Source organism: Phyllopteryx taeniolatus, chromosome 23 (genome assembly GCF_024500385.1).
Source record: "Phyllopteryx taeniolatus isolate TA_2022b chromosome 23, UOR_Ptae_1.2, whole genome shotgun sequence".
In the NCBI taxonomy this organism is placed as follows: domain Eukaryota; kingdom Metazoa; phylum Chordata; class Actinopteri; order Syngnathiformes; family Syngnathidae; genus Phyllopteryx; species Phyllopteryx taeniolatus.
In genome coordinates, this window is record NC_084524.1 from 886,783 (window position 1) to 912,329 (window position 25,547).

At 45.4% G+C, this 25,547-nt stretch overlaps 1 protein-coding gene across 15 annotated transcripts in view; it reads left to right on the top strand.

The window, feature by feature from the left end:
- LOC133472831 (neurexin-2-like) overlaps positions 1 to 25,547 on the top strand; it is a 237,212-nt gene that overhangs the window by 132,632 nt on the left and 79,033 nt on the right. For all 15 annotated transcript variants that reach the window (XR_009786862.1, XM_061764247.1, XM_061764245.1 and 12 more), the window contains 2 exons: positions 4,044 to 4,217; positions 6,001 to 6,120. Coding sequence is in view for 14 of the 15 variants with exons in the window: in XM_061764247.1 (XP_061620231.1) it covers positions 4,044 to 4,217; positions 6,001 to 6,120 (294 nt within the window). In the remaining variant the exon portion in view is untranslated. The remainder of the gene's footprint in view (positions 1 to 4,043; positions 4,218 to 6,000; positions 6,121 to 25,547) is intronic.

The following is a 25,547-nucleotide window of genomic DNA, read 5'->3' on the forward strand; positions in this document are numbered from 1 at the left end:
GCTTACAAAATAAATAAAAAAAGAAGCTTCTAACTATTTGTCAGCAAAAAAAAAAAAAAAGGGTTGTGAAACGAAAATGCTAAACCCTGAGCTAGCCGTATTGTTTCGTATGGTGAATTAAGATGAGGCATGTGATCCAGGTGCAGTGAGTCATTAAAAAAAAAAAAAAATGCTTTGCATCTAATTCAAGCCTGAATAAACAAGCGTGACATGTGTGCAATGGCTGCACCAGATATGCAATATCATTTCCTTTTGCACCTTGTGAATCGCAAATGACGAAGGAGGTGAAGGCTTTGGAATGAAGCCCCGTCAAAGCAGACTGTGTCTTGCATTGCACGATAATAGCCAAACTAATCACACGCAGCGTAACTGGATTAGTGGCTCGCGTCAGATAGGATGAACGTCTCAACTCCTGCCCGGTGCAATCGGAGACTTCACGCGTGGGGAGGAGACCACGCACGAAATGTGAACGTTCACGTTCACACGCTGGCGTCCATTTAAGTTCCCGCCACCACTTTGATTGCTATGATGATTTGGATCAGCGGCCATTCTCATCAATTCATTATTAATACGCTTTGAATGGCCGTTGTCGTTATCATAGAAATTTCAGTCATTTCCATAATCAGGCAAATGTGACAATGCGGTCACTTTCCGTTCTACCGTGACAAATATAAATCTCTTTATATTTGTTGCGGGAGCTTTGGAGCTAATGAGCTGCGATGGTGGTCATAAAACTGGTAGGAAAAGAATCGCTTACAGGAAAGTGTCAAGTATGACGACAGGGCGAACTATGACATGCAAATATGGTCAAGCGGAGAGTCAAAGGCAATAAGAAGGACAAAAACAGTCGTGGAGTTTGTGAAATAAATTCAGTGTCGGCTGCACAAACATGAGGACGCATTCTGGAAGCAGAGCCGCGCTTGTCTCCAATCTGATTTATTCATTAATGGCGCGTCTAAATAGATGCTTAGAAAAGCACACTGCCGAATAAATATTCCATCCCCTTGATTGACGCCTGCCAAAATAAGCGTCATGGCTACACGGTCGAGCAGAACGCTTCTCCAACTTGTTTTCCTTTGCCCTCACCACACATTTCGACCCTCTCGACCGTTTTGACGCAAAAGGCTTCTGCCTTCGTTGATGTTTTTATTTACGTTGCATCCTTTCATGGTGCCAATTTCCTCTCGCTCTATTTGTAATCAATCAGGACATGCCAACCCGTTTGATGTCACAGGTGCATCGTTATTTAGCAGTAACCTGCTGTGCAAAGGCGTGAAAGACTGAAACTGCTTCCTTTTCAATGAAAGCAAACACCAAACTGATCAATACCTATTAGGAGCCAATCTCCTTTGCGCTCTCGATTCGGCTCATTTTGTGGGCGGTAAAGTGTGAATGATAAAGACTTGATTCCAATTAGTCGTGCAAACCGCCAGAATTCAAAAACAGTACCTAATGCGTTACTCCGCAAAGGTTGAATGGAGGGTTATTCTTGTGTGACATTTCGTTTTTGTAATCCAAAAGGCTTCTTCAAGTCGTCTTTTCTTTGAGGCAATTACCACCAAATGGGAAAGCCCGAGCAGCCATTGCACAGGCGCATGGCACAACATCGGTGAGCAACTTCCTCGGCTCCAGAGTCAGCAGTGTATTTGCATTTCGAGAAAGCGGGGGGGGGGGGGGACATTTCTTCCATTCCAGGACAACGATGTCCTCATTGTAGATCGGGACGACTGCTGGATTGAAAGAGTCAAACTCGAAAAGCCGTCTCTAAGCAGACAAAGAGGTCTGCCTCTAAAAATGTCCTGACATTCCTCCCCCCCCCCCAAAGATGGGCTCATTCTCACGGAAGCGTGGCCAAACGAGCTGTTTTGCCACAATGACCGATTAGCGTGCAGGGCGGTCCTTCACCAGCCACGCCGGGCGAAAACAGACCACCACCGAGGCATAAATAGGGGCACTCCGCACAGACAAATTTAAGACCGAAGAAGCCTTTTTTTGCTTCAAGCTGGAACGTCGGCAGTAAACAAAAAGAAGCCTCGATTCAACCTTTGCAAATGATCACAACTTCGGCCAAGGCTGTCCTAGAAAGGTCACCTTTCGGGCGCCCCAATCAACTTAAGTCTCTTACATCTGAGCTTTTTGAGTGAAAATGTTTGAGTTCAAGCAATAGAGGTAATTGTATTCCAATGGAAAACTCAATGACAGTAAATGTCTCCTATTTTAAGTTGCAATAAACAAGATGTGCAGAAAGCTACCTCCCAAAACTCTCGATTGGCCTCAGTAAATGTTATGTCAGCACGGCCCTGCACGTTTTGCTGTCAGGGGCCTGTTTGAGCTCAGCGTCTTAGCATCCCCGACTCCCTCCACTGGCCCATGAGAGGTCATTATGGTAACCGTGGCGACGCGGAGGTGTTCGGTCTCCGGCGATGTCTGCGCGGCTATAATTGCTCATGCCTTTTGGTTGGCGCTGTCCTGTTCTGCAGCACAAGCATTCATCACAGCTCGGAGAGCAGAGTCAGACCAGGACACCCGGGAAAGTGGTTACTCATCACTGTAATACTCAGTACCTCTTGTGGAACAAAAAAAGTTGGTCAGGTCAGGTGAAATTTCAAAGTATTCAAATAACCTTCCATCTCAAACAACCGGGGACCTTCAAGGTATGCTACGGATACAGATTCAGGCTGAGTTCATTTATTCTCGAGATTTGGTGTCTGGATTATATTTTATTGCCGAAAGCTAAGAGGGTCTTACACGTAAATGAATGGTGATTCCATAGTGGGGGGAAAAAAATCCAGTGGAATAAGTATCCCTCAAAGGAATGCGTTGCACAATTCATCAAAAGAGCAAAACAGCTTGCCAATGTCATTTTTTTGCACTGCGCACTTTGCCACGCAATCCCTCTTTCTTCAGGGGTGCAGTCAACCGGTGGAGTCTCAAACAAAGCGCGCCGTTTGCGCTTTGGAGATTATCTCCATACAGATAATTTCATATTTGCTAAATGGTTCTCCCAGCTGTGAGTTCACTGCATCACTCTGTCAGACTAATGAATTCATTATATTGATTGTAAGGCCCAGGCGGGGAAACATGAAGTGTCAAGTCCTCATTAATTCTGGGGAGAAGTTTGCAAACATCATTGACTTATTCCATTACACAAAGTCCACGTATAATTGACCTTTTGGCTCATTGGTTCTTCGAGGCTGCGTGTTGAAAGTTTGGCACTTCACTCAAGGTCACATGTTTACAGCACACTAGCTGGTAAAAAACAGTTCTTAGGCCTTGACCAAATGTATATTTCCGCATCAGTTCTACCCAAAAATTACCTTGCCGACAAATTCTGCCCGTGAAATGCGGCAGCGTGCATTTGTTTCCCCTCCCGGAGGTGCACGATAGAAATCTTTCAAAGCATCACGTCACTTCCAATGATGTCGCTGTATGTGGTACAATCAGCTCGCGTCGCGCGTAAAGCCGAAGGATCGTGTTCTCAGCGCCTCTGCAACAACGAGCGTTTCGTCCCCCGGGAGAATTCTTGTGTCTTGTGGTGACAAACGCAGACCTCAGCCAAAGCCCGGCATTGCTAATTTGGAGCAACACCTCGTTGTCCAACAATAAATGACAAAAGTCGAAAAACAATTGGGAAAAAACTCAAAAGGAAATAAATCCTGCATTCCAAATCTAAATGTGCTTATGTTATACTGTACATACTTCTTTATAGAATATAGTAATATAGTCTGATTATGCATATGTTCATGTAATGGACAGTTGTGCCTTGAGATACAAGTGACCCAACTTCCGAACGCCAGGCCGCAAGATGATTGGCTGCTGCATCCCGGCAGGAAAGGGTGAAAGAATTATGAATTGGCCTTCATACTGCCCCCGGCTGGCCAACGTACGCACACCAGAATTGAATAAGAAAGTGTGACAAAAACCTTTTCTTCCCGCCTCTATTTAATGTCACGTCTTTACTGTGTGTTTTTATACGGGTATATAGAGCTTCTAAGTATAATATCATGCAGTATCTCAAGGCACCGCTGTCCTGTATTTTGTAGGAGAGCTGTACATCGGTGGCGTGATAAAGAACATGTACAGTAATCTGCCCAAGCTGATTGCGTCCCGGGACGGCTACCAGGGCTGCCTGGCCTCTGTGGACCTGAACGGGAGACTCCCCGACATGATTGCAGATGCCCTCCACAGGGTGGGCCAGGTGGACCGAGGCTGCGATGGTAAGTGGGGCGCCTTTCCAGAAATACGAGGCGGTGTGTGCAATTGGATTGGTTTGAAATCGCCACCCCAGCCCTATTCCATCCTTATTTCCCCCCCCCTCCTCTGCCCAAGCCATATTCCCCAAGTCTGGCCTCACTGTGCACTTGTGTGGATGTTATTTACTGATATACACCAGCGGCCACGCCCATGCTCTCACAACCCCCGGGCGGCCTTTGCAGTCTAAGCCCCTGTCATCTGTAAATCCTCTCTATTGCGCCATAAAACCTGCATGAGCGAAGAATCTCTCAGTGTAGCTAATCTCAGCGATTCCCCCGCCCTCCTCGCCCGCTTGCCTCATTAATCTTGCATTTCCTGCGTGTTTACCTCTGCTTTTGAACATACTTTCTCCGCCGCAGTCTCCAGCCGCGTGCGTCCGCAGAATCAGGCCAGTTAAATCCTGGAGACATCAGTGGATTTTGCCAATAGCGCGCCCCCCAGCCCCACCCCGCTCTTCCCCCCTTCCTCGCCTCGACTCCTCCACCGCATCTCAGCGGCGAACAGAGCGTCAAAGAGCACAGGCTTGATTTCCCCGAGGGCCACACTGGCTGACACAATGAGTCACTTTTTTTCCAGCAGAACCTGTTGGTGCTTTCGCCAGCCAGATGTATTACCTGCCGACATGTAGACGCCACATTGACCTCATTTCAAACACAGTTAAAAACGCCTTCTTCAGCTATCCCGCCAGCGATTTAATGTCAATATTAGCACATGATCGCCGGAGAGCGGAGCCGCTCGACTTCAACCGGCTCGGCCCCGAACGGCGTTTGGCGAGATTCTAGATTTGTGCAGTCCATCTCCGTGGACTCGAAGATAACAGTCCGAAGGCCTTGTCGACAATTTACTCGTGTTGTAGATCTCTGACTTTAGCACTGTTTTGCGCCTCTGCAAACACCGTTGACCTCTTGGAGTTTCCTTGCTTGCCAAAGGTACAACAAAACATCGTGCATTTGAACCTGTAGAATGTTTACGAGTCCACTTAAAATGTCTTTCCTCAAGTGTGGGTCAAAATTTAAGAGCAATGGCACGGCAACTCCTACTTTTGTTGGTTGTTGTTCAAAATCAACAGGGTTTCCTAATGTTCTAACATCGGTACGCATGTTGTTTATTCTGGCTTCTTTTAATAAACATTAAGGCCGCGTCATGCTCGGCTTAAGAATGTGGACTGACCACGACTTTTCAGGCAGCTGATCCATCGTCGACCCCGCTATTGAATATGACAAAATGTTTCATTCACTCCCAGAGAAAACCTTTTATTCGTGTGCTGGGTAATTCAGCTACTCTTACAGCAACACACTGTTTGGAAAGAATAAACAAATAGCCTTTAAGTACTAAGTATCTAGCATAAACGTGCATCGTGTATTGATGTATTTTTTTAAATGGATATTTATTTTTTTTTTTTTTTTTTTACAGGAAGATGACTGTTGTCTACTTGCGAGCTAATTAGCACCGAAGCGCGTGTGCATGCGTGTCAAATGCTGAGAGTTTCACGACAACACCAGCTAGCAGGAACGTGGCTGCTTTTTTTTTTTTGTATCATTTTGGGCTGCAAATTTGTGATGCATAAAAGATGTGAGTGAGCAAAACGGTTCCCTGGGTGAGTCCGCAGAGAAATGGTGCTGAAATGAGAATGTAAATATGTTCAGCTATCCATGTGAGGAGCGTTTGAGAGAGTTTAACTCTCCGGGCAACAACGGCACTCTTCTCCGTCTGATTGATTTGAACCTGAAACGCATCTGTCTTTAGGACCAAGTACCACCTGTACGGAGGACTCCTGCTACCATCAAGGGGTTTGTCTCCAGCAGTGGGAGGGCTTCACCTGTGACTGCACCATGACGTCCTATGGAGGCTCGTTTTGCAATGACCGTGAGTCGCGCACTTTTGCATTCTGTTGTGTGATTTACTGTGTGAAGGATTTAAAGAGCAGGTTTCATAGATTTGTAACGGCAACCCAGGTAAGTTTTGTCACTTTACTTGATTTTCTCCTTTGCTGCTATAAATTGCACTCATTGAAGTGCATACAGGTGCCATTTTCTGATTGCAGGATAAAACAAACTCAAAAATGAAAGATAGCATTACTTCTATTGGATCCACAGCCTGTATTTAGTCATGTAATACAGTGGTGCCTTGAGATAAGAGTTGAATTCCTTCCATGGCCATGCTTGTAACTCAGAACACGTGTCGCAAATCATCTTGCCCCTTTGAAATGAATGGAAATGCCATTAATCTGTCCCGACCTCCCCTAAAAAAAATGACTTTTGTTATCCGTTTCTTAATAAGCAAAATAGTACTCTATAAAATGTAACTCTATCAAAACTTTTAGTAGTAATAATAAAATACTATGTAAAAAAAAAAAATGAAACAGTTGGTGCATCATGATTAATTCATCGTGGCTCCTTCTGATGCATGCGGCATGGCCACCAGGGGGCAGTATGATACACCCATGTAGACAAACGAATCAGTTACAACGTAAGTGGCTCAGTAGACGACAGTAACGTTTGTTGTTTTTTGCACAAGATAAAGAATATATGCCTGTGAGATGGGGCCAAGCCAGCCGGGAATCGCAAAAGTCCACAGATGATTGATGCCCATTAGAATTCTTTTGGGGGGGAAACATTTTTTCTTTTTTTTTTTTTTCTTTAAACACAAAAAAAAAAACCTCAATAAATGGGGATAAATCATCAGTCCCCTCATAAAATGAAAAAATGGAAAGCACTATTTTTTGAATTAGAAAAAGGGGGGAAAAATTGAAAACAAACGCGCGAATAGTTGAATCTGCGGTCGCCGAACCACGGCTATGTGGTGCTCCACTGTATTGCTATGTTGTCTGTCTACATATGTTTGACTTTGAACATTTGTATCTTAAAGCATTATAACATCGCTACATAGATGCTATGAGTTAGCCTATCTCTGGCGTTTCCCATGATGTGTTCACCTTAAGCTTGCAGACTAAGTTTTTTTGGTGAAGTCAATTGTTTTGAGTTTACTGCCACCAATGTCTGCTCTCAAGTCGAAGCAATACAGTTGGCCAAACGACGGCTCAGGTCACTCGCATCTCAGAGCACCGCTGTATAAGTCAGTCATAAAAAGGCAAACGGCTGCTGGTTTAAGTCCATTTGGTGTGTTCTACGTCTTCTGCTTTCATCTGGCCGGTGTGCAATGAAGTGGCCACGTCATTAGGTACACCTGCACAGCTTCAATACGGGATGAAACATTATACCTGTACCAAGATAAACTGCTCGTATACAACAGCTATCGATAAAATAATGACGATGCATTTCAGGTGTCTCTAAAAATGTGCTCACCGGCCGACAATGGATGACTCATTAGATTGTGCAGATGTACCTCATGTTGTAGTCCATGCCGAGTATGAATTGCACAAGATGTGAGAGCTTTTCAGGCTTGCATCAGAGCACACGTTTTCCTCCCTTGTGGAATTGTCACATCTTTGGAGTCTTTTGTGCCAGCTTGGATCCCTCCAAACCATATTTCATCCACTTGACCCCAAATGGGGCTGCGTTCATCCATCGCCTTGTTCTCTTTATAGCCAGCCCTTTCTTCTTCCTGGCCAGCCAAATGATTGACCTTTTCGCCTTGGCATCAGCTGACTCATGACAAATTGTGTCTGGGCTTCGTCCTTCTCTGGAAACCAAGGTAGGGTACTCAATGTGGCGACATTTTGGGGTGTGCGCAAATCAGATGGCTCTGCGATGTTCCACCGGGAATATTTTGGAGCTTTGTCTTTTACGAAACACTTATTTGCACTCTCATATTCTACCTGAAACCGTGTTGGTGTTTGACATACTGCAGTCAAATACGGCCGCTCTGATTTATGATTTAATAAACCCAGTTGCTTGCACGTCGAGCAGAGAAGCGGGGCCGCCAAAATAAATCACGGAGCCTCCCTGCAAAACTAGTGGGATGCGACGCGTTCTGTTGCGGGTTCCGGTTGTCCAAAAACGATAAGTGATGTGCGAAGACGCAAAGTCCCTGAAAAGCAAAAAATAAATGTCTTCTCACTTTGACGCGTTGTTAACAACCTTCCCAAATTTGAAAGGTTCAAAAAGATAAGACTGAGAAGAAAGGAAGAAATTGTACGGCTCGGTACCAGCGTGGCTCACCCAGATGACTTCCTCTTTGTGATGAATACGCCACGTCGGCGAAACACTTAAGCACAATTTTCCGCCGCCGTTGGATTCATTGCCGTTATTGACGCTGCGACTGATTTATCAACGCCGGCTCGCGGCTGGTTGTTTGTTTTGTCCCTGACATTTTTTAGTTGCCCATTTCTTGCCATTTTGACTTTTTTCTTTTTGTTTATTCAGGTAAGGCAATAGGGAGCAGATTAGCATTTACGATGCCGACCTGGCAGCCGACAGCCAAGAGAAACAAAGCGAAATAAAAGCAAATGCACATTTGTGATGTAGTTGCAAATATTACATTACGTCATAGCACATGGTGAGTGAAAGGCTGAAGAGAGGTGGAGCGAATGATTGTTTCTTTATATGAACGCCGCGATTGCCTGGCGACCAGTTCAGGGTGGACCCCGCCTCCTGCCCGCAGTCAGCTGGGATAGGCTCCGGCACCCCCGCCACCCGCGTGAGGATAAGCAGTATGGAAAATCAATGACCGAATGAAGTCAAGAACCAGAGAGGAAATCGCCGAAGGTAGATTTCGGGTGCAGAAGGAGGCCCTCGGACCCTTCACTGTTGTACTGCTGTTCTTGTTCAGCCGCCGAAAACTTTCTGCTTAAATGTGGTCGATCCGGCTTGCCTGAGTTTAATTAAAGAACGCGATGGCTTTTAAGCCACAATGTGCTTTAAAGGACAACTAACAAGGCTTAGTAATTGCTTGGAGACCACTCAAGACAAATGCAAACAGCATCAAAGCCCTCGGCTCCATTTTGGAATGAGAACAAGAGGCGTGGAAGGAGCGAGGAGAGGAGTCAAATCATAATAGAGGTTAAATGATATCTCAGGTGCGTCTTATCAGTCACATCCTAACTGACGAGTCGAGTTTCGATCCCGCGGGGGCTGATAAAGTCCACTTCACCGCCATCTCTCCCGCTTTCATTTCTGTAGTGACTCGCTCTTTCTTCAAGACAATACGGACGAAGCGTTTGTGCTGGGTTAGCCAAGCCTAACGCGCCTGCTGCCATTTGCCAATGAAATGAATTCACCTCCTTCGGGATGGAAGATCAGCAAAGGCCTTTTCTGGGTTCATATCGCCATGTTTTTTGCCACGTCCGATAAATCTCCACTAAAATGCGCTAATTATAGCCTCGCGATCACATTCAGCGAGCAACAATCTTGACGCGTCACTCGTGAGTCTCCTTGTCAGGATTCCAATCAGAGTTTTCGCCCAAGGATTCACTCGGCAGATTGTCGTCCTTGAGCGTGGCCTTGGACTCTTTCAGAAGCCAAAAGTGATTGTGTTACCGAGAAGCCTGAAATGGCGGTAGAAATAACCACACGCATTCTCTCTTTGAAAAAGAAGCCATTGACAAGGAACAAGAGGAGTGCTAGCATGCATACTGCCGGATAATGCAGGAAATTATACAATCAATGTCAAGTTGCGCATATAGATTTCTCATTTGTTTGTTTGTTTTTCCACAAAACAATTCACAGTAATTAGTAGAAGGTAGTCATATTTTCGGGTTACAGCTAACGCCTGTGAGAAAACCTTTTTCCTATCCATGGAATCACAGCGCTCCCGATATTTCCTGCTTGATCTTCCGCCCCGAGTCTGCCGAGAGTAGAGCAGTAATGGATTTTCCGTAGCAATGAGCACAGCGACGCAGAGGCGGGCGTGAACACGAAGGCCAATGAGGTGATAAATGGTGGCTTTCCACGAGGGCGCTAATCTTTCATTCCCCATCGCCGAGTCGTTCTAATAGATTTCTCTGCTGAAGCCCTGTGTGGAATTTCCTGCGTCCTTGTTGTGATTCGAGTGTCCTGGGAAGGATTTTGTTGGGCTTAAGTCCCACAGACGGAATTATACGACCTTAGCCTCGGTGCTGCAACGTGACAGCGTCAACGTCCTCTTCCAATCTCTATCCACCAATCAACAGACTGCCGTGTGTCTAACTGTGCCCTTGGCTTGGCTAACCCTTTCACTGCGGGTCCGTTTTGACATGCTACATGTACCTGCGCGAGAGAGCTAAACAACGTTCTTTCCAAAGATTTTCTTCCTCATCCGTCACGGGAATGTTCGGCGATAACATAAAAGTCGAGACAGACGTTTTTTCCCCCCTAAAGCACTTCACTTTAACACAACAGGGATAAGGGTTTTCTTTTATATGCTGCATTTTATGACTGTATTATGTTTTAGTTCCTTCCCCCCCCCCCCCCGTGCGCATTTGATGAATGATTTTTGCCAGTCATGTCTCACATCCTGTAGGGAGAGTGGGCACGCTGCAATGGAAACGCAGCTCCTCTGATTATGCAGTCGAGAAGTTGTGCTCTCACCGATAGTCACGGCGTTTGCCTAAATTAGCTTTGCAGAGAGGAAGCAGCGGTTTTTCCGTTGTGTCAATCCGCATGCATTTTTCAAAGATCAAAAGCAGCAGAACCAAATGTGTGTACTTTTTTTGCGTGTTTTCTTTAAGCCATAAATCTAAGAAAGACAAACACGCGTGAGGAATGAATATTGCCCCCCATTTTCTGTCAGGGCGCTCCCAGGAGAGGCGCCTGCATCTGACTGCATGGCGAGGCTCAGGGGACCGCAATGCTATCATGAGCCAGAAAGATGAAGAAAGATACATATTCGCTTTTAGTTTTGATGAATCTTTATTGCGTTCATCATGAATTGATATTTTCGTTTTCAGTGGTGGACAGCAACACATTGAGCGCCGTCTATCATATCCAGGGGTGACTTTGTTCGGGTATACACTACGCGAAGGTCAGTTCAAACCGGTGTGTCAGATCAAAATGTCGGGTTGTAGCAGCACACGCTGCCTTTTGAAGTCCTCGTTGTTGGTCGGCGGCATTTAGGCCCTCGAGAACCTCAGGAGGAATGACAAAAAATGTCCGCATTTGAGATGTCTGGCTTATACTACCCTTGTCAAATATTGACCCACAGCAGAGTGACGGGTGTTCATATATTGCACTTGAAGATGAAAGGCCAGCCCTTCCACCTGCATCCACACGCTTTCTGCCATGGACCTTCTAATGTGGACCTCCACCCAAAAGACTATATGGAGTCCACATGCTAGACCAAGCTGACCCAGAAGCAAAATATTGTTGAACATCAACTCAAAGTGTCAATTTGAGATAATTCAGCTATTTCCTCAGCGAGATAAAGTCCTTAAAAGCCTTCTTGGCGATCATCTAACAAGTGAACCCTATCAACACGTTTACTGTATATGATAAGAACATGAATTACCAATTAATATAGATTACCATGTTAATTCTATCCTCCTGATGAAAAGCATGACTCGCGTCACTCCTCGCAGCCTCTCGACTTGTTCGTGTATTTTTGTGATGTTTGCAAGCCCTGAGAAATCGTTCAATCCCGGAATCCCCCAGAGTCTCCAAAAGCCTCGATTTACGTTAAAAGACGGAATTAAGAAGGAATTTGCATCATGCTTAGCCCACAAACCCTGTCCCCACATTTGCGTCTTACTTTTCTCATTGTTGAGTCCACATTGTTGCATGTTTTACTGTTGTATCTCAAAACAAAATAACTTCCTGGGAGGCTTCTTTTTTTTTTTTTGTTGTTTTTTTTAAATGTGTGGCAATTATTCCTAGAAGCAGTTAAGTGGCAGCGGGATCCCAATGCCGGCCTGTCAAAAAGGCGGTAAATTATTCAAACTATACTTAAAGGGGGGCTGTTAGTCATTGGCTTTGTTTGCTGTAGCTCGCACAAGACGATTATTCATAAAGAACAACATCGGAGACAATGGCGGGGGAAACCAGTGTGGAAACCGTGAATTGCGTCGTCCTCCTCCCAAAAACTTGCCTGCGCACATCCGGACAGGATCGTAGACCCAGTGCCCAGGGAGCGAAGCCGAAGTGAGAAACACTTTCGAAGCACTTCCATAGCATATGCAGAAGTACCGGCCTTGTGGGAAATTGCTACCAACGGGGGGAAAATATCGACGCTAGGAAAATGTTACATGCTTTTGTTCACAAGAATATGATGGCCGCATGCAGCATATGAAATGCATTTGATTTGACCGAGTAACAAAACTGCTCAAAGCTCCAGCTTTGCCAGCGTTTGACCTTATTGGTTCAATATAAGTTGTGAAAGTCATCGATATCATGGAAATCAACCCGCAGAGAGCCACAGCGCTTCGTGTTCCTTCGCTTCATCTTCCTCGCTCTTTCTGCCTTGTTTAGCAGCGTCACTCTTTGTCGTTGTGTTCAGACTGAACAAAAGCGAGGAAGAGGAAGATTGGCGCTGAGAGATGCGCGAGCACGCCTGTGGGAAAAGACGGCGTGTTAAAATGCACGGCCGCCCTCGCCGCCCCCCCGTGAAGCGCCCAGCCGAGCCGCAGCGTTTCAGCCGACACGCGTCAGCCAGACGTCCTTACATTTGCACCTGCAGGACCACGGGCGGTGCATGAGCATCTCCGCCCTCGCGTTTAGGGATCTGTCACTTTTTCCTCTGCCACTGACATCGTAGCGCTTGAACCTGGCCCGAATCCCCGACGTAAATCCCAGGCCGCCCGCTTCCTTACATGCCGTCTGTTTCGTGTTTGGAATCTTAAAAGAGGCAGTTCGGGAGTGTCACTTCTTCCAGACGAAGCCGACGGAAGGACACCGGGACATTTAGCCCCCACCCGCCGCCGCCTCCCTCCTCGTGATGGTCTGTACAATAATGTGCTAGACAGAGCAGATGGAAGCGTAGCAGAGCAAGGGAAAAAAGGGGGAAATAGACTGTTAATGCACGCCCTAACCCGAGAAAATGTCAGACGAGGCAGGCTCGATGCGGTCGTCACGGTGTCCTGCCTCCGAGATCGATGGGAAATAGCCCTCGGTCATCGCTGCTTCAAAGTCAAGCGTTGCATGTTGAAAATGCAAGCTGCTTGCTTTTGCTTTTTGTCCATTCAGAACCACAAGCGGGTTCATAGGCATGTGTTGTTTGCCGTGTCCAGTGTAATAATGGCCAAAATCATCGTCCGCCATGTTATGCAGCTGCCATCAATCCTTCAAATGCACTGGAATTAAATGTTGAGATGTTGCCTGCGTGGACACACGTTCATCTCCACCGCGTGGGAGGAAAGTCGATCGGAAATGAAAATGACACCTCGGGCGCTGCTCTGTGCCGTCTTCTCCGAAGTGGGAAGCAGGGCAACATACAAAGATCTACGAGCGTGGCGGCGTGATGCCTTTTAAGTTGCTAAATTAGGTCAAGAATTGGATTCTCGCTCTTTTTTTGCTGTTGCAGCCAATCGCTTGTTAACCTAATGAAATGTTCAGCTGCGCACAAAAAGTGGCCATTCCTCTTTTTGTGCTTTTTTTTTTCCCCTCAGCCGTGATTGATGAGCAACATTTTTCAGCAGCTTATAATCACACTGTAATTGCTTTTTGATATGGTTACAAATAACTCAGTGCCATTAAATTAGAAAAACAATAAAGAGTGCTGACAAAACTACAGCAGAGGAGGGTAATTACTAAAGCTTGTCACACTCATTTTAATATGTCAACAGCCGAGCATTTTTCCATTTTACTGCCTCTACGATCCAATTATGCTCAATGCTGCATAACACATATTTACTCAACTCAATTAATTTATTGAGCACTTCAAAATGATGATAGAGATTGAACATATAACACAATCTAATAAGAATAATAAAACTACAACAACCTCAACTAATAATAACCAAAACATCATATTAATGGTAATAGATCAAACCTTTTCAAAGAAAAATATACTTCCTTAAATTCCTAAAGGCAGAAATTCCTGCAGTGTGTCAAGTCTTGGGACAAATTGCCTGATGAACCCATGACTTTATCAGAGGTTGGCCTTGACCCCTTAGTTCACGTTATAGGTACAAAGCGCGTGTTTTCTTCCTTCTGCATGATAAGTTGATTTCCCTCCCTTCCTGTCGACGTCGCCTGCGATCAAATAAAATCCTACTCACCGCTTCCTCTGCCCTTTTAGCATTCAAAGAGTCGCATGTAAGGAGTCATTAACAGGCAGATCAACTATTGACAGTTGCCGCCTCCCTTCTCACACGTCCGTCAGCAACCTTCGAGCAATCCGCCCCGGCAACAGCGGAGCGGGCCATACTGATCGGCCATTACTTATGCGATCCGTCACTCGCGGCGCGACACCTCGATGGGTTCGAGTCGAGGACGGTTAGCGATTTGATTGGATCCAATTCGAAGAAAAGGGAATTGTAAGCGCTCAAACGAGTACAAACCGTCATCTTTGTTATCGTGAGAAGCCCTCCTTGCTTTTTGATATGGTTAGAAATGTGAAATTACTTATGTCACACATCAGCCACGTAGATCTGTAAAACACGTCAAGTGCGTCAAGGTGACGCTGCAAACACTTTGCTGGAGCTTTTGGATTGAGTTTACAAGTCGAGCCCAGAAGCTACATCCCCCTGCTTTTATCTTATTTTGACAAGTCCATGTCATCAAGTTTGTTTCTTTGATTTTTAAGACACTCTGGAGACATTCTGGGAACTCATGTTTGGTGCTTGTAAAAAAAATAAATCAAATGAAAACAAATCCAAATCTCCAAAAATGTCTGCAGAATACATCCCATGCACAAAGAACATGTTCCCTTTCCATATGATTCCAAAACAGCATTCCTAATTGACGGGAGCTAATTATCAGGTATTGCAGGCTGATGACGTAGAATCGCTACTTGGTGCCGGAAGGCGGATCCATGCTCAGCCTGTTTTGTTTTTCCCCCCCCCACCAGGGCTTTGTGTGTTGTGGAGGTGCAGGTAAGAAGGCATTGATTGCATGCCAATTAGGCTGTCAGAGCGTAAACAAGACGAGCGTGAGAGAGGGAGACACGATGAACGCGAGGGCACTAAACAATTTGTGTGCAGTTGAAGAAAGACATTCCACAGTCCCTGCTGCATTCAGGATTCTTCTGTTCCTCACGCCGAATACTAATAACATTTGGGGATGCAGCGTGCAACTAAATGGTTTGCGGTTTGGCTCGCATATTCACGGTTGCCATTTTTTTTTGGCGCAATATACCATTGTGAATGTTATTGGGCCTTTTGCGAAAATTACTTTCTGGCTTCTGATTAGCTAATAAATTAGTTGAATTTTCCACATTCAGTCAAGCACGTGCGCATGAGGACACGCAGTTCCACTAAATTGAAATTTCATCAGCACCAACATTCATTTCGAGGTAACTTCAGAATGCCACATCACAGTTCTGAGCAACAAATGAGACTCTTCTTAAGTTGTCAATGCTCTTTTTTTTTTTTTTAATCAGACAATGTAACTTGTGTATTTACATAAATATGTTAATGAGAGGCTTACTACTTCTGGTCACAAAGCTCTCATTTCCGCTCCTCTGGCCTCCACCAGCCCAACCTTTACTATGGACTCTTTTTGTACACCCGACACAAATGGAGCGGCCGGTATGCGGCATCACGCAGCCATTGCATCGACTGCGTCTTGTTGCAGGCATTCACGTGATTCTGATACGCATGTTTACGGGAGAACCTCGTCTTGGTTGTCAACGCCTCTTTAATGTTTCACTTTGTTGTTTTATGGATAAAAAGGGGGAGTTCACCTTTTTCTACAGTCGTCTGTCCTATCTGTCGCCGTGATGTGAAGACGGGCCACTAAACGTGACCGTGGTTTTAAAATGCTCGAGCAGATTATGGTGTGCTCCTTTAATCTTGACTTTCAAGGAGTTTTTGACCTCCCTTCACTGCTTCACTCGTGGATCAATACATTTCGAGCATGGCAATGTGTTGTTCCCACTCGTTTTCGCTTCTTCGTCACCCCAGCGTGCTCCGGTCCTTGTTGCTGCTTCGGCCGTGGACCGAGGTGGTGGATTTGATACGGGGAAAGGATCCCAGCTTGACAAATGCAAGTTTCTGGGTATCTGTTCACACCTGGCTTCTTGAGACATCAGTCTCGCGGTGAAACCAACTCAGCTCAGGCCATCTCAACTGCCTCGAGCTTAGCTGCGTGCTGAAAAGTTTCCACATTAGAATTTTGCCGACTCCAAAGGACCCTCGACAACGCCCGCATTGCCTCACGTGACCGACGCATTGGCCCGCGCGGCCCCTCAGCGTCACTTGACGCGCACGCGGCAAAAATTGTTGCTGCTCGTAGAATCCTGCGGACATCATCTCTCGTGATCGGTCCGTTTTAGTCACATGCTGTGCCCCTCGGTTCTACATAGCGTCTACACCGCCGCCGCCTTCTCGACACTGTTCCACGGTCGCCGTTGTTGTTGCTTTGTTCCTTGTTACGGAAAGGAAAGGAAAAACGGCTATCGGAAATGGCCCAAAAATGCAGCGGCAACTCCACCCTGTGGTGTCCGAGCCAACAGCAGCCGTAGCGACACCCCCCGACTTAGAGGTGAAATGCAGGACATTTTCAAAACTGCGCGCGTGTGTCGCGCTCGAGTATAAAGGCAAACTGCACGCGGGATAGCCGCAGTGACGTCAGCGCGGTCGCCGCCCGCGCAAGTATAAGGAAGTCCATTAAGTATTCGGTGGCCTGTCACAGACCAACAGGCTCACAGGTTCCAGCCTTAAGCCTTGTTCTCCTGTCACTGATATGCTGAGATAGAAATGAGGAACCCATGCTCACTCATAGAAGCCCAACTCAATCTCCCTTCCCCACAGCTTCCTGTAATGACTCCATTAGTCATATGCAAGGCCGGATCCGGCTCGACTGACTTGGACTTGCCTGGGCCCCGTCCTTGATTATTCCTTTCAATTTAGGTTGGGGGCTGAAGTAACAGTCAATTGGCCCATTCTTCCTTTTGTGTTTTGGACTTTCTAGTCACAAAAGTGGGAATCTGCAGAAAACAAATGGATGGGGATGTTAATTACTAGAAGCGCCCAAAATGTATTGTTAAAATGACTGCATTCTTTACGCAAAACTCAATTGGGCAAAAGACAATATACAGCGCACACAGTTGTTCAAAGGCTCCTCCGTGTCTGCCATTTGGATATGTATGCCGTTATCGTGGAAACCTTTTCCACTTACGTCTACGTGACTGAGGGCGCAAATGGAGTTGGATGTCAACATCAGAAATCTCTGCCTTAAGCCCAGAAGAGCCTCCAGCTCCAGGAGCACAGCCTTTGGTTTTTAGCAATCTGTGAGGCATCATCTCCTTTTGCTGTTGACACCACAATGAACTTGACTGTCAACACTGACGCCCTAGACTGCAGTAAGATACAAAAACAATAAGACAGCTATAATGCCAACCATTACTCAAGCTGGGCATGTTGCTTTACTTGAAAATTCTGAATGTCTCTTCCCATTCTCTAATAGCCTCCCAGCATGACTGTTTGTTTTAGCCATCGATGGCTAAATACTGAATTTGTTTTAGGCTAGACAGTCTCCTCCCAGGTAGCTGGCAAGCTACATCTGTTTGAATGTGAAATGAACAAAATGTTTTCCTGTGCCTCAGCCATCAGTGACCCTTGGAGGCCATTGCGTAGCCATTATGCAGTTGCTGCCATTAAGCTGTCGCACTATGATTGTCATAACGGTGTCTTTGAGATGTGGTGATATTTTTAACTGAATGTGCCCTGAAGTGAAGTTAAACAGTAATATCGGCTCATTGTGCTAGGTTCCAAAACATTGTTTAGCTAGATGATTGGAAAGCAGAACCTGTGCTGGCTTCCTCTGCCCGTTGTTGGGTGAGATTGGCTCAAGATACCCATCGTGGATGGGGCCGCTTCCTGTCTTTCCATTTACTCTACCTCGATTGTTAGTCGGTCGTTCTTCACCAACGGATAACAACAACAAAAAATAAATACCGACTACGCTTGCTTTTTTTGGTCCCAGTATGACACGACAGTCACTGTTTGCGCCTGTGTTCCCATCATATGTTTGTCAATAGCGGAGCCATGGGATTTATTGAGACGCTAACAGCGCTTCAATCAATGTCAGCACCTGTCTGTCTTTGACGAATTGTCACTCTGAAGCGCTATGAACACTCTCCTCCAAGAGTGACGACAGCTGTGCTCTCGCCTCAGTGTAATGACACGAGCGTTTGGTTTGGTTTTAGAATACAAATCACGTCTGCCTTGCAATAGCTGTGCTGAGCTTCAGCAGTCGTGTCATTGGAAGGTTGTCTGTTATATCTTTCTTCTTAGCCAGGATAGGCCAAAGCGAGCATTGTTCGGCAAGCCCCTCCTGTTACTCGGCAACCTTGGCAGTGGGCTCTTTGCAAGTGCAAAAAGAGCAAGACCTCACATTATTAAAGGTCTAATATGTGCAGACTTTTAGACCGTCCTCTAAACTTGTTGTCAAATGTTCGAAAGGAGAGGAGCAGGGGCGGAGAGAGGAGAAGCGGCAGTTAAACAGGCCACCGATGTCATTTTGTAAGGCAGGGCAAGAAGCAATCTGTATACCACGTGTGTATTAACTACGTAAATGCAAGACTGTAAAAATGAGTCTCAAATCGAGACTGCAACCTTTCTACAAAAGGTAGCTGTTCAAATTTGCCCAGGTAAGGCATTCCACAGCACTGGAGCCCAAATAGAGAATCCTGCCGAACCTGCTGATTTCTTTTTTTGCCTCCGAGTGTAGCAAAAGACAAGTAGGTCATAGGATAGAACTTACGGTACGACTAACTCAGCGAGATACATCAGGAAGGTAAGTAACAAAATCTTAAAATCACATGGTTTGACTTGAATCAGTTCAAGTACTATCTTTTCCACTATGTATTGCTACTGAAATCACACAGGCCTTCTCCTTGCCTTTGTGTCTCCTACTTTTTTCTTCCTGTTGCCCGTTTCCTTGTCCCACTTTTAAAAGTCTCTCGTTCATTGAATGCTGTGCTTGTACCACACTAAGCCTTTTGCAAAACTCTCTGCCCCCTGAGTAGAGATTGCAAGTTCGTAGAATACGACCCTTTTTTCCCGTTTCTTGCTCGGCGCTCATTAAATGATGGAATTTGACAAGTCAGGAGAACAGAACCGCGACTTGATCTGATTCGGGCATGTGTCCGGGCCTCTGGGCAGTTGCTGAAAGGAGTGTGCGTCGCAGTTGAGTTGCCGATACAGTGCAGTTGAAGCAGTGATGAATTACACTTCCCAAAACACTGGTGGATTTTGATACATTTGATTATGAACTCTGAGAGTGATGGGATTCTTGGATGTTGTGAATTTGAAAACGACAGACTTTCACGTGAAGATTGCATTTTTTTTTTTTTTTTTTGCTTGCTCTGTGCTTTGCTGTGATAGATCCCTGCATCATTTCTCTTTCTGAAGCTTCCTCCCACCCCCACCTCTCAGATCCTTCCTATGGGGGCTCAGGAAGATAATGGCTTCACCTCCTCACCATTCATCAATCCTCTATTTGCTGGCTACATGCAATGCTTTGGACAAATCGTCAATGAGAAAACCCGTGTGCCGATAGAGAGACCGAGTCAAGTTGCAGCTAATGCATGCATGCATGTCTTTTGTAACTGGAAGGTCCAATGCAGAGCACATCTCCAATCATAGGTGTTAATCACAATCAATCTTTTCTGGCTGAGAGCGGCGGAAAACCCAATTGAATGGCCCTGAATAGACTGGCAGACAAAATGCTCCCTGCGTCGTAACCATGGAAACACCACTGCGCACGACTGCCACCCGACCGACACGACTGCATTGTCTCGCTGTAATGTAGGCACTGGCATCATATTAGCTTGTGTCCTCTCGGGGATAGTGACAGAAGGGGTCAAAAACTACTTAGCAAACTTTGCTTTTACCTTCTCGAAAACAATCATCAGCTTGTCACTTTGCTTAAGTATTGTGTGAATAAGATTTAGTATCATGTGTAAAATATTTAGACACTTAAGTCCCCGTGTAAGCTAAAACAAACAAAAAATACATAAAAAAAAGATTTGTCCCCGGCTCCGCAGTCAACTGTTATTGTCAGCGCTTGCCCGCTCAGCATTCACACAAATGTCCCCGAAGCACACAAATGCTCATTATGAGATGGAGGCGTCCGCCATCTACACAGCAATTATCCGCAAGCAGGCAAAAGTGCACAGTGGAAGGAGGCGTGTCGACATAGACATCATCTTGTTCCCGGTTTTCAGTGCAAACCTCTCGCCGGCAATTCCGTCTGCCTGTGCAATGAGAGAGAAGACACTAACAGGGCTGACTTAATAGGCTGAGAGTGTTCGACGTGTGGGTGGAAGAGAGGAGGTTTTGCTCTCTGATGTATCACTCTGCTAAAAGTCAAGGCCAGTTGGAAGTTTGCTGTTGCGTTACATGGTCTGTGTTTTTCAAGTGTCTTTTTAGGCTGCCTTTTTCCATCCCAATACCGTGCAATTTTATTTTTGTAAACTCTTGATACAGAAAGCAGGGCTACTTCTCACCCCCGCCCCGAGGGCTGATGCACACTCCTAACTTTACATAAAATATCCGTCATGACTGATGTGCATCCGAGTGTGCAGCCAAAGATCAGCGGGATCTTGGCTTTTCCAGAAGCGGGCATCTGTGTATTTAAAACCAAATCATTTTCCATTGCATCGGCTTTTCCCATCAGCGGTTTCTGCATGAGAGGGCCTCTATGCTTAGGTTTGAAATATATATGAGGCACTGCGCGACCGTGCGCCATTTCAGGACCTCCTATTATGACTTTGAATCACAGTATTTTCCTTCTGTGCTGAATAATTCATGCGGAGAAAGTATGCGCTTTGTCAAATTTCTCCGTGTGTGCCCGATGAGGTGAAAGCGTAGCTCTGTTGAGCCGCTAGTCGAAAGTTGGCATCATGCAACTGGAATCAAGGAAGTGGAAGGCAATGATCAGCTTTTCGAGCTGGAATTTCAAGGTACACGTTTGCAAGCAAACGGCAGCGATGTCAAAACTTTGTTTGAAATATGCATAACTTCTTCATCACCTGGAGTTTACCTAAATCTGCAAAGTGTTTTTTTTCTATCATATGCCGTTGCCTTACCACGCTGTTTTTAGTTCTTCGGTTTCGAAAGGGCGGAGCTGGAGACTCGGCTGCCATCAGAATTCCGCGTGACAACATGGACGAGACTGGACTGCATGTTGCAAATGTGGGATTTAGTGTCCCACTTCTGATCCAAACCATGACCCGATATAGTTTCAGTTTCAGTTATAGTGCGGACAAAGAGGGGCTGAGGTGGAAGCTGTACTTAGGGTGAGCAATGATTGCCAAGATGCAACGCGACAGTCAAAAGTAACCTCGGAGCAAAAACTCCTTGGGTGCCGCTCGCGAGCCACCTTTAATCATTCTCGGTTTCGGCTTGAAATAACTTGTGTAACGTCAGACATGATAGGAAATTAACAATAATGACTCCGCTGACGGACAAATAGCGGGGAACTTTACTCAAGGGCATGCGCGTCTCTAATTACACTCTGGGTCCATCAGGGTGGATCGCCTTTGATCAGGACTAAATATTAGCATTCATCTTGGTTTGCCATCGTCCTCATTAAAATCTCACCTTGTCTTCAGTGGATGCTGGTCCCAATGTGTCACTTATATACAGGTGGCCAATCACGTAGGGAAAATGACAATCTTTGCTACATTTCCCTCACATATTTGCTAGCCGGTGAACGTCATCGTCTGCTTGTATGAGCGTGTGCGTGAAATTTCTGGCATGTTCCAGCATGTCCCGTCGCGAGTGCCAATGGTTCCATGCACCAAAAGCCCTGCAGCGCAGGCGGACGCAGTGTAACAGACAAACACAGACGCAAACGCCATCTGGCGACTCGTGGGAGGTGGCGGGCCCTTGGAGGGAAACTCAGCGAGATGATTGGCTGCCGACGGGGAGTGGAGGGCGAATGGGAAGGCGTGCCAAGATGGAGAGATAACAGTGCACTTTCACCTGCTTGCGTCGTACTGCTAATTGTTCATCACGTTAATAATGCTGTGCCAGGCTTCAACTTGACGTCCATATTTGCCTTTTTCAACGCTTGTTTGGAAGCCACTAATGAAAGAAAAATAACGTGGATTTTTATTGATTGTTTTGACCTATTATATATATATATATATATATATATATATATAAGAATAATCACATATGTTATATAATATATATCACATATTATATACCAATAATCACGGTTATATAGTCTTTATCCTCTACATAGAATGACTAATATTAGTGCCGTGCTGAAGAGCTGAGAGAGGTGTTGGACGGTTCAGTAAAGCGTTATTAGGAGTCCCACTTAAGTTCGACACAGGACATGCCCCGCTACAATATTATTAATTGACTGCTGCATCCAGGCAGGACTCCCGAGAACTGAAGTGGGATTCACATCACGTCAATAAACCGTCTATCCATCTTTGTTTTATACTGCCCCCAGGTGGCCAAGGAAGGCACACCAGAAGGAGCGTCATTCAATTGATGCAGTGTGACAAAGAATGTGATTCTGTTTAATTCCATTCAATTATGTCGTCACTGTATGTTTGTGTAAAGTACAATATTTTTCTGCATTCAAATACACATTACAACAATTTTAGTTTTTTGGTGAAGGCTGAAACAGATTAATGGCATTTCCATTGATGTCAGTTCAATTTCAACTCTTACCTCAAGGCAGTTTGAGGGTGTCGGCACATGAATCGCAGCCTATCCAAAGATTTTGTCAACGTGACAACAAAGCAAAGCAAAGTCGTCTGCTGTTTTTAAGAGAGCGACAGATGCAGTTTAAAAAAAAAAAAAAAAAAAAAAGTTCACACTGAGAAGGGAGGCGAGTTTGTAGCTAGGTATCACACATTGAATAATTTAAACATACTAACTAGTATTTTGGCAGCCGAGACAGTGAAAATAACCAAATGAGGCACAACAGGCCTGAGAAATCGCATCTGTATATTTTCCAAAAAGTTATTTGCTATGCGGGAACAGACCGCCCCGCCCCCTCTTAGGTGACGAGACAACAAATTAAAAGTAGACTCGGATGTCAACAACATGAAAATAATGTGACTGCTTGTCAGTGTCACACTTATTTTTTTTTTTTTAAGTCTTGCCCATCTTAACTTTAATTTTAATTTCAACTTTAATTTGAACGGTTGCTCTCCACGAGTCATCTCAGATGAGTGATCCTCAATTTGATATTCCCGACCGGCTCGGCACGTGACGCTTACTCGGATAACACCTAGTATCTGGGAGCCAAGATGGATGTCTTCGCACGTCCAGAATGCTCACGCAGCCCTCTTAGTGCATCTAAATTATTGAGCGCATACATGTGATGTGTTTGCTTGTCCAGCATGCCTCATCAATAAGTGATGTCGTGTCATGCACAGCACATGTGAGGGGATATGACGGACGGAAGGGGGGGGGGGGGGACAAGCAAGTGGAGGGTGTTGTTGTGAAAGTGTTTTCTCAGCGTCTCACGTTCCGCCGTGTCGTGTTTTATGCAAATGCACAACTGAGTCATATCCAATATTGTGTTCTGTGACAATATAAGCACCAAACCTAGCAAAACAAAAAGTAGATTCTTTGTTTCTGCCTTTTTCTGTTCTTAGAAAAGAAAAGAACTTAAATGATTTGAGCAAATTGCTGCAATATAACAAAGAGTGAAAAATTTAAGGGGGTCTGAATACTTTCCGTGCACACTGTACTACTGACTTGCTCTGCGACACAGAAAAGTGTTTTTGTAGAAATACTGTAGCGCATATGTTGACTCGTTAATTGCCCCTATGTATCATGTCTATATACTAAATTAATTGGAACATTGTACATATTCTGATGTAAAATAACCAGTGGAGTGCATCCACAGTGGAGTGTTCCCCTTTTTAAAGGGTAGGGAAAAAAAGAATTCTCCTGTGGAAAGAACTCCCAGTGAGCCTTAATACCTGCGATGAAAAGACTCGACTGACTGCGTGCAGGTGCGAGCTGTCAAATAGCGCAGAGGTTTCCACCAATCAAATAGAAAAAGCCCTCATAGACATAAGCGATACCGTACATTTCTTCTTTTAAGTCCAGGCAGCAGGACAAAAAAATGCAAGCAAAAATGTCCCATTTCAATCGACACAAACATGCAACAATGTCATCGGAAATGCCATAGACGACCGCACAGTCCCCCTGTGCGTTTGGGTTGACTTGACTGTATTGCCTGGCCCGTGTAGGAGCAGCAGAAGCGTCTTGTGTGTGCACACTCGTGTGTAATGAGTGCTGACACATTGAGGAGACACCTGTCACTGTGTCCATTCACTCCAAAAGCCTGGTTCCATTCCACCATTTCAGCCACACACACACGCACCCAGACGCATAAAAGTGCAGGAGGGCATAAGGGAAGAACTTGGAGGAAATATTTTCCTCTGGCACAAAATCAGCACAAATTGTTGGGGTTTTTTTTGAAAGCGTTTTCTCCTATAGATTCGAAAGAGGGATTATGACAGAATTGCCTCTCACAGGTAGGGAATGATAAAGTCTAGAGGTTAAAAGACGGTGTTTGTGCTCGTCGTGAGGATTAAAATTGTATCTATATATATAGATATATATATATCAACGGTGAAGTGGGACATCTTGGCAGAGGGGAGGAGAGGAGATGCCCATATTGATTTACAAATGCAGACCGGTTAAACTGTCCAAAAGGATATTTCATGCATATTTTTGGGTCAAATGGGCAAAGGAGTCAAAAACTCATCCATCCATCCATCCATTTCCCTTTCCGCTTATCCTCACCGGAGCCTATCCCAGCTATCTTCGGGCTACATCCTGAACTGGTTGCCAGGCAATCGCAGGGCACATAGAAACAAGCGATCATTCGCACTCACGTTCACACCTGCAGGCAATTTGGAGTCGTCAATTAACCTCGCGTGCATGTTTTTGGCACGTAACCCACGCGGGCACGGGGAGAACACGCAAACTCCGCACAGCTGAGGCCGGATTTGAACCCAGGTCCGCAGAACTGCGAGGCAGATGTGCCGACCGGTCATCTACCGTGGCGCCGGCATATATCAAGCCATGTGTGTTAAATGAATGAAGGCAATTTTCTTCCCAATCGCCGACCTGCAAATTTCTCATTTCAGCATTGAGGATGGCTGCTGTGCTGCTTATCTGCAAGGACGCCACGATAGATTGTCTTAAAAATAGCCAATTACACAAGGTCTAGTTGGTTTTTTTTTCTCCTCTCATATTGAATGAGATTTTTTGGGAGGGGGCAAGAAATAGGATGACTTCTTCCTTTTATTCCACAAAGATGCCATCCCTC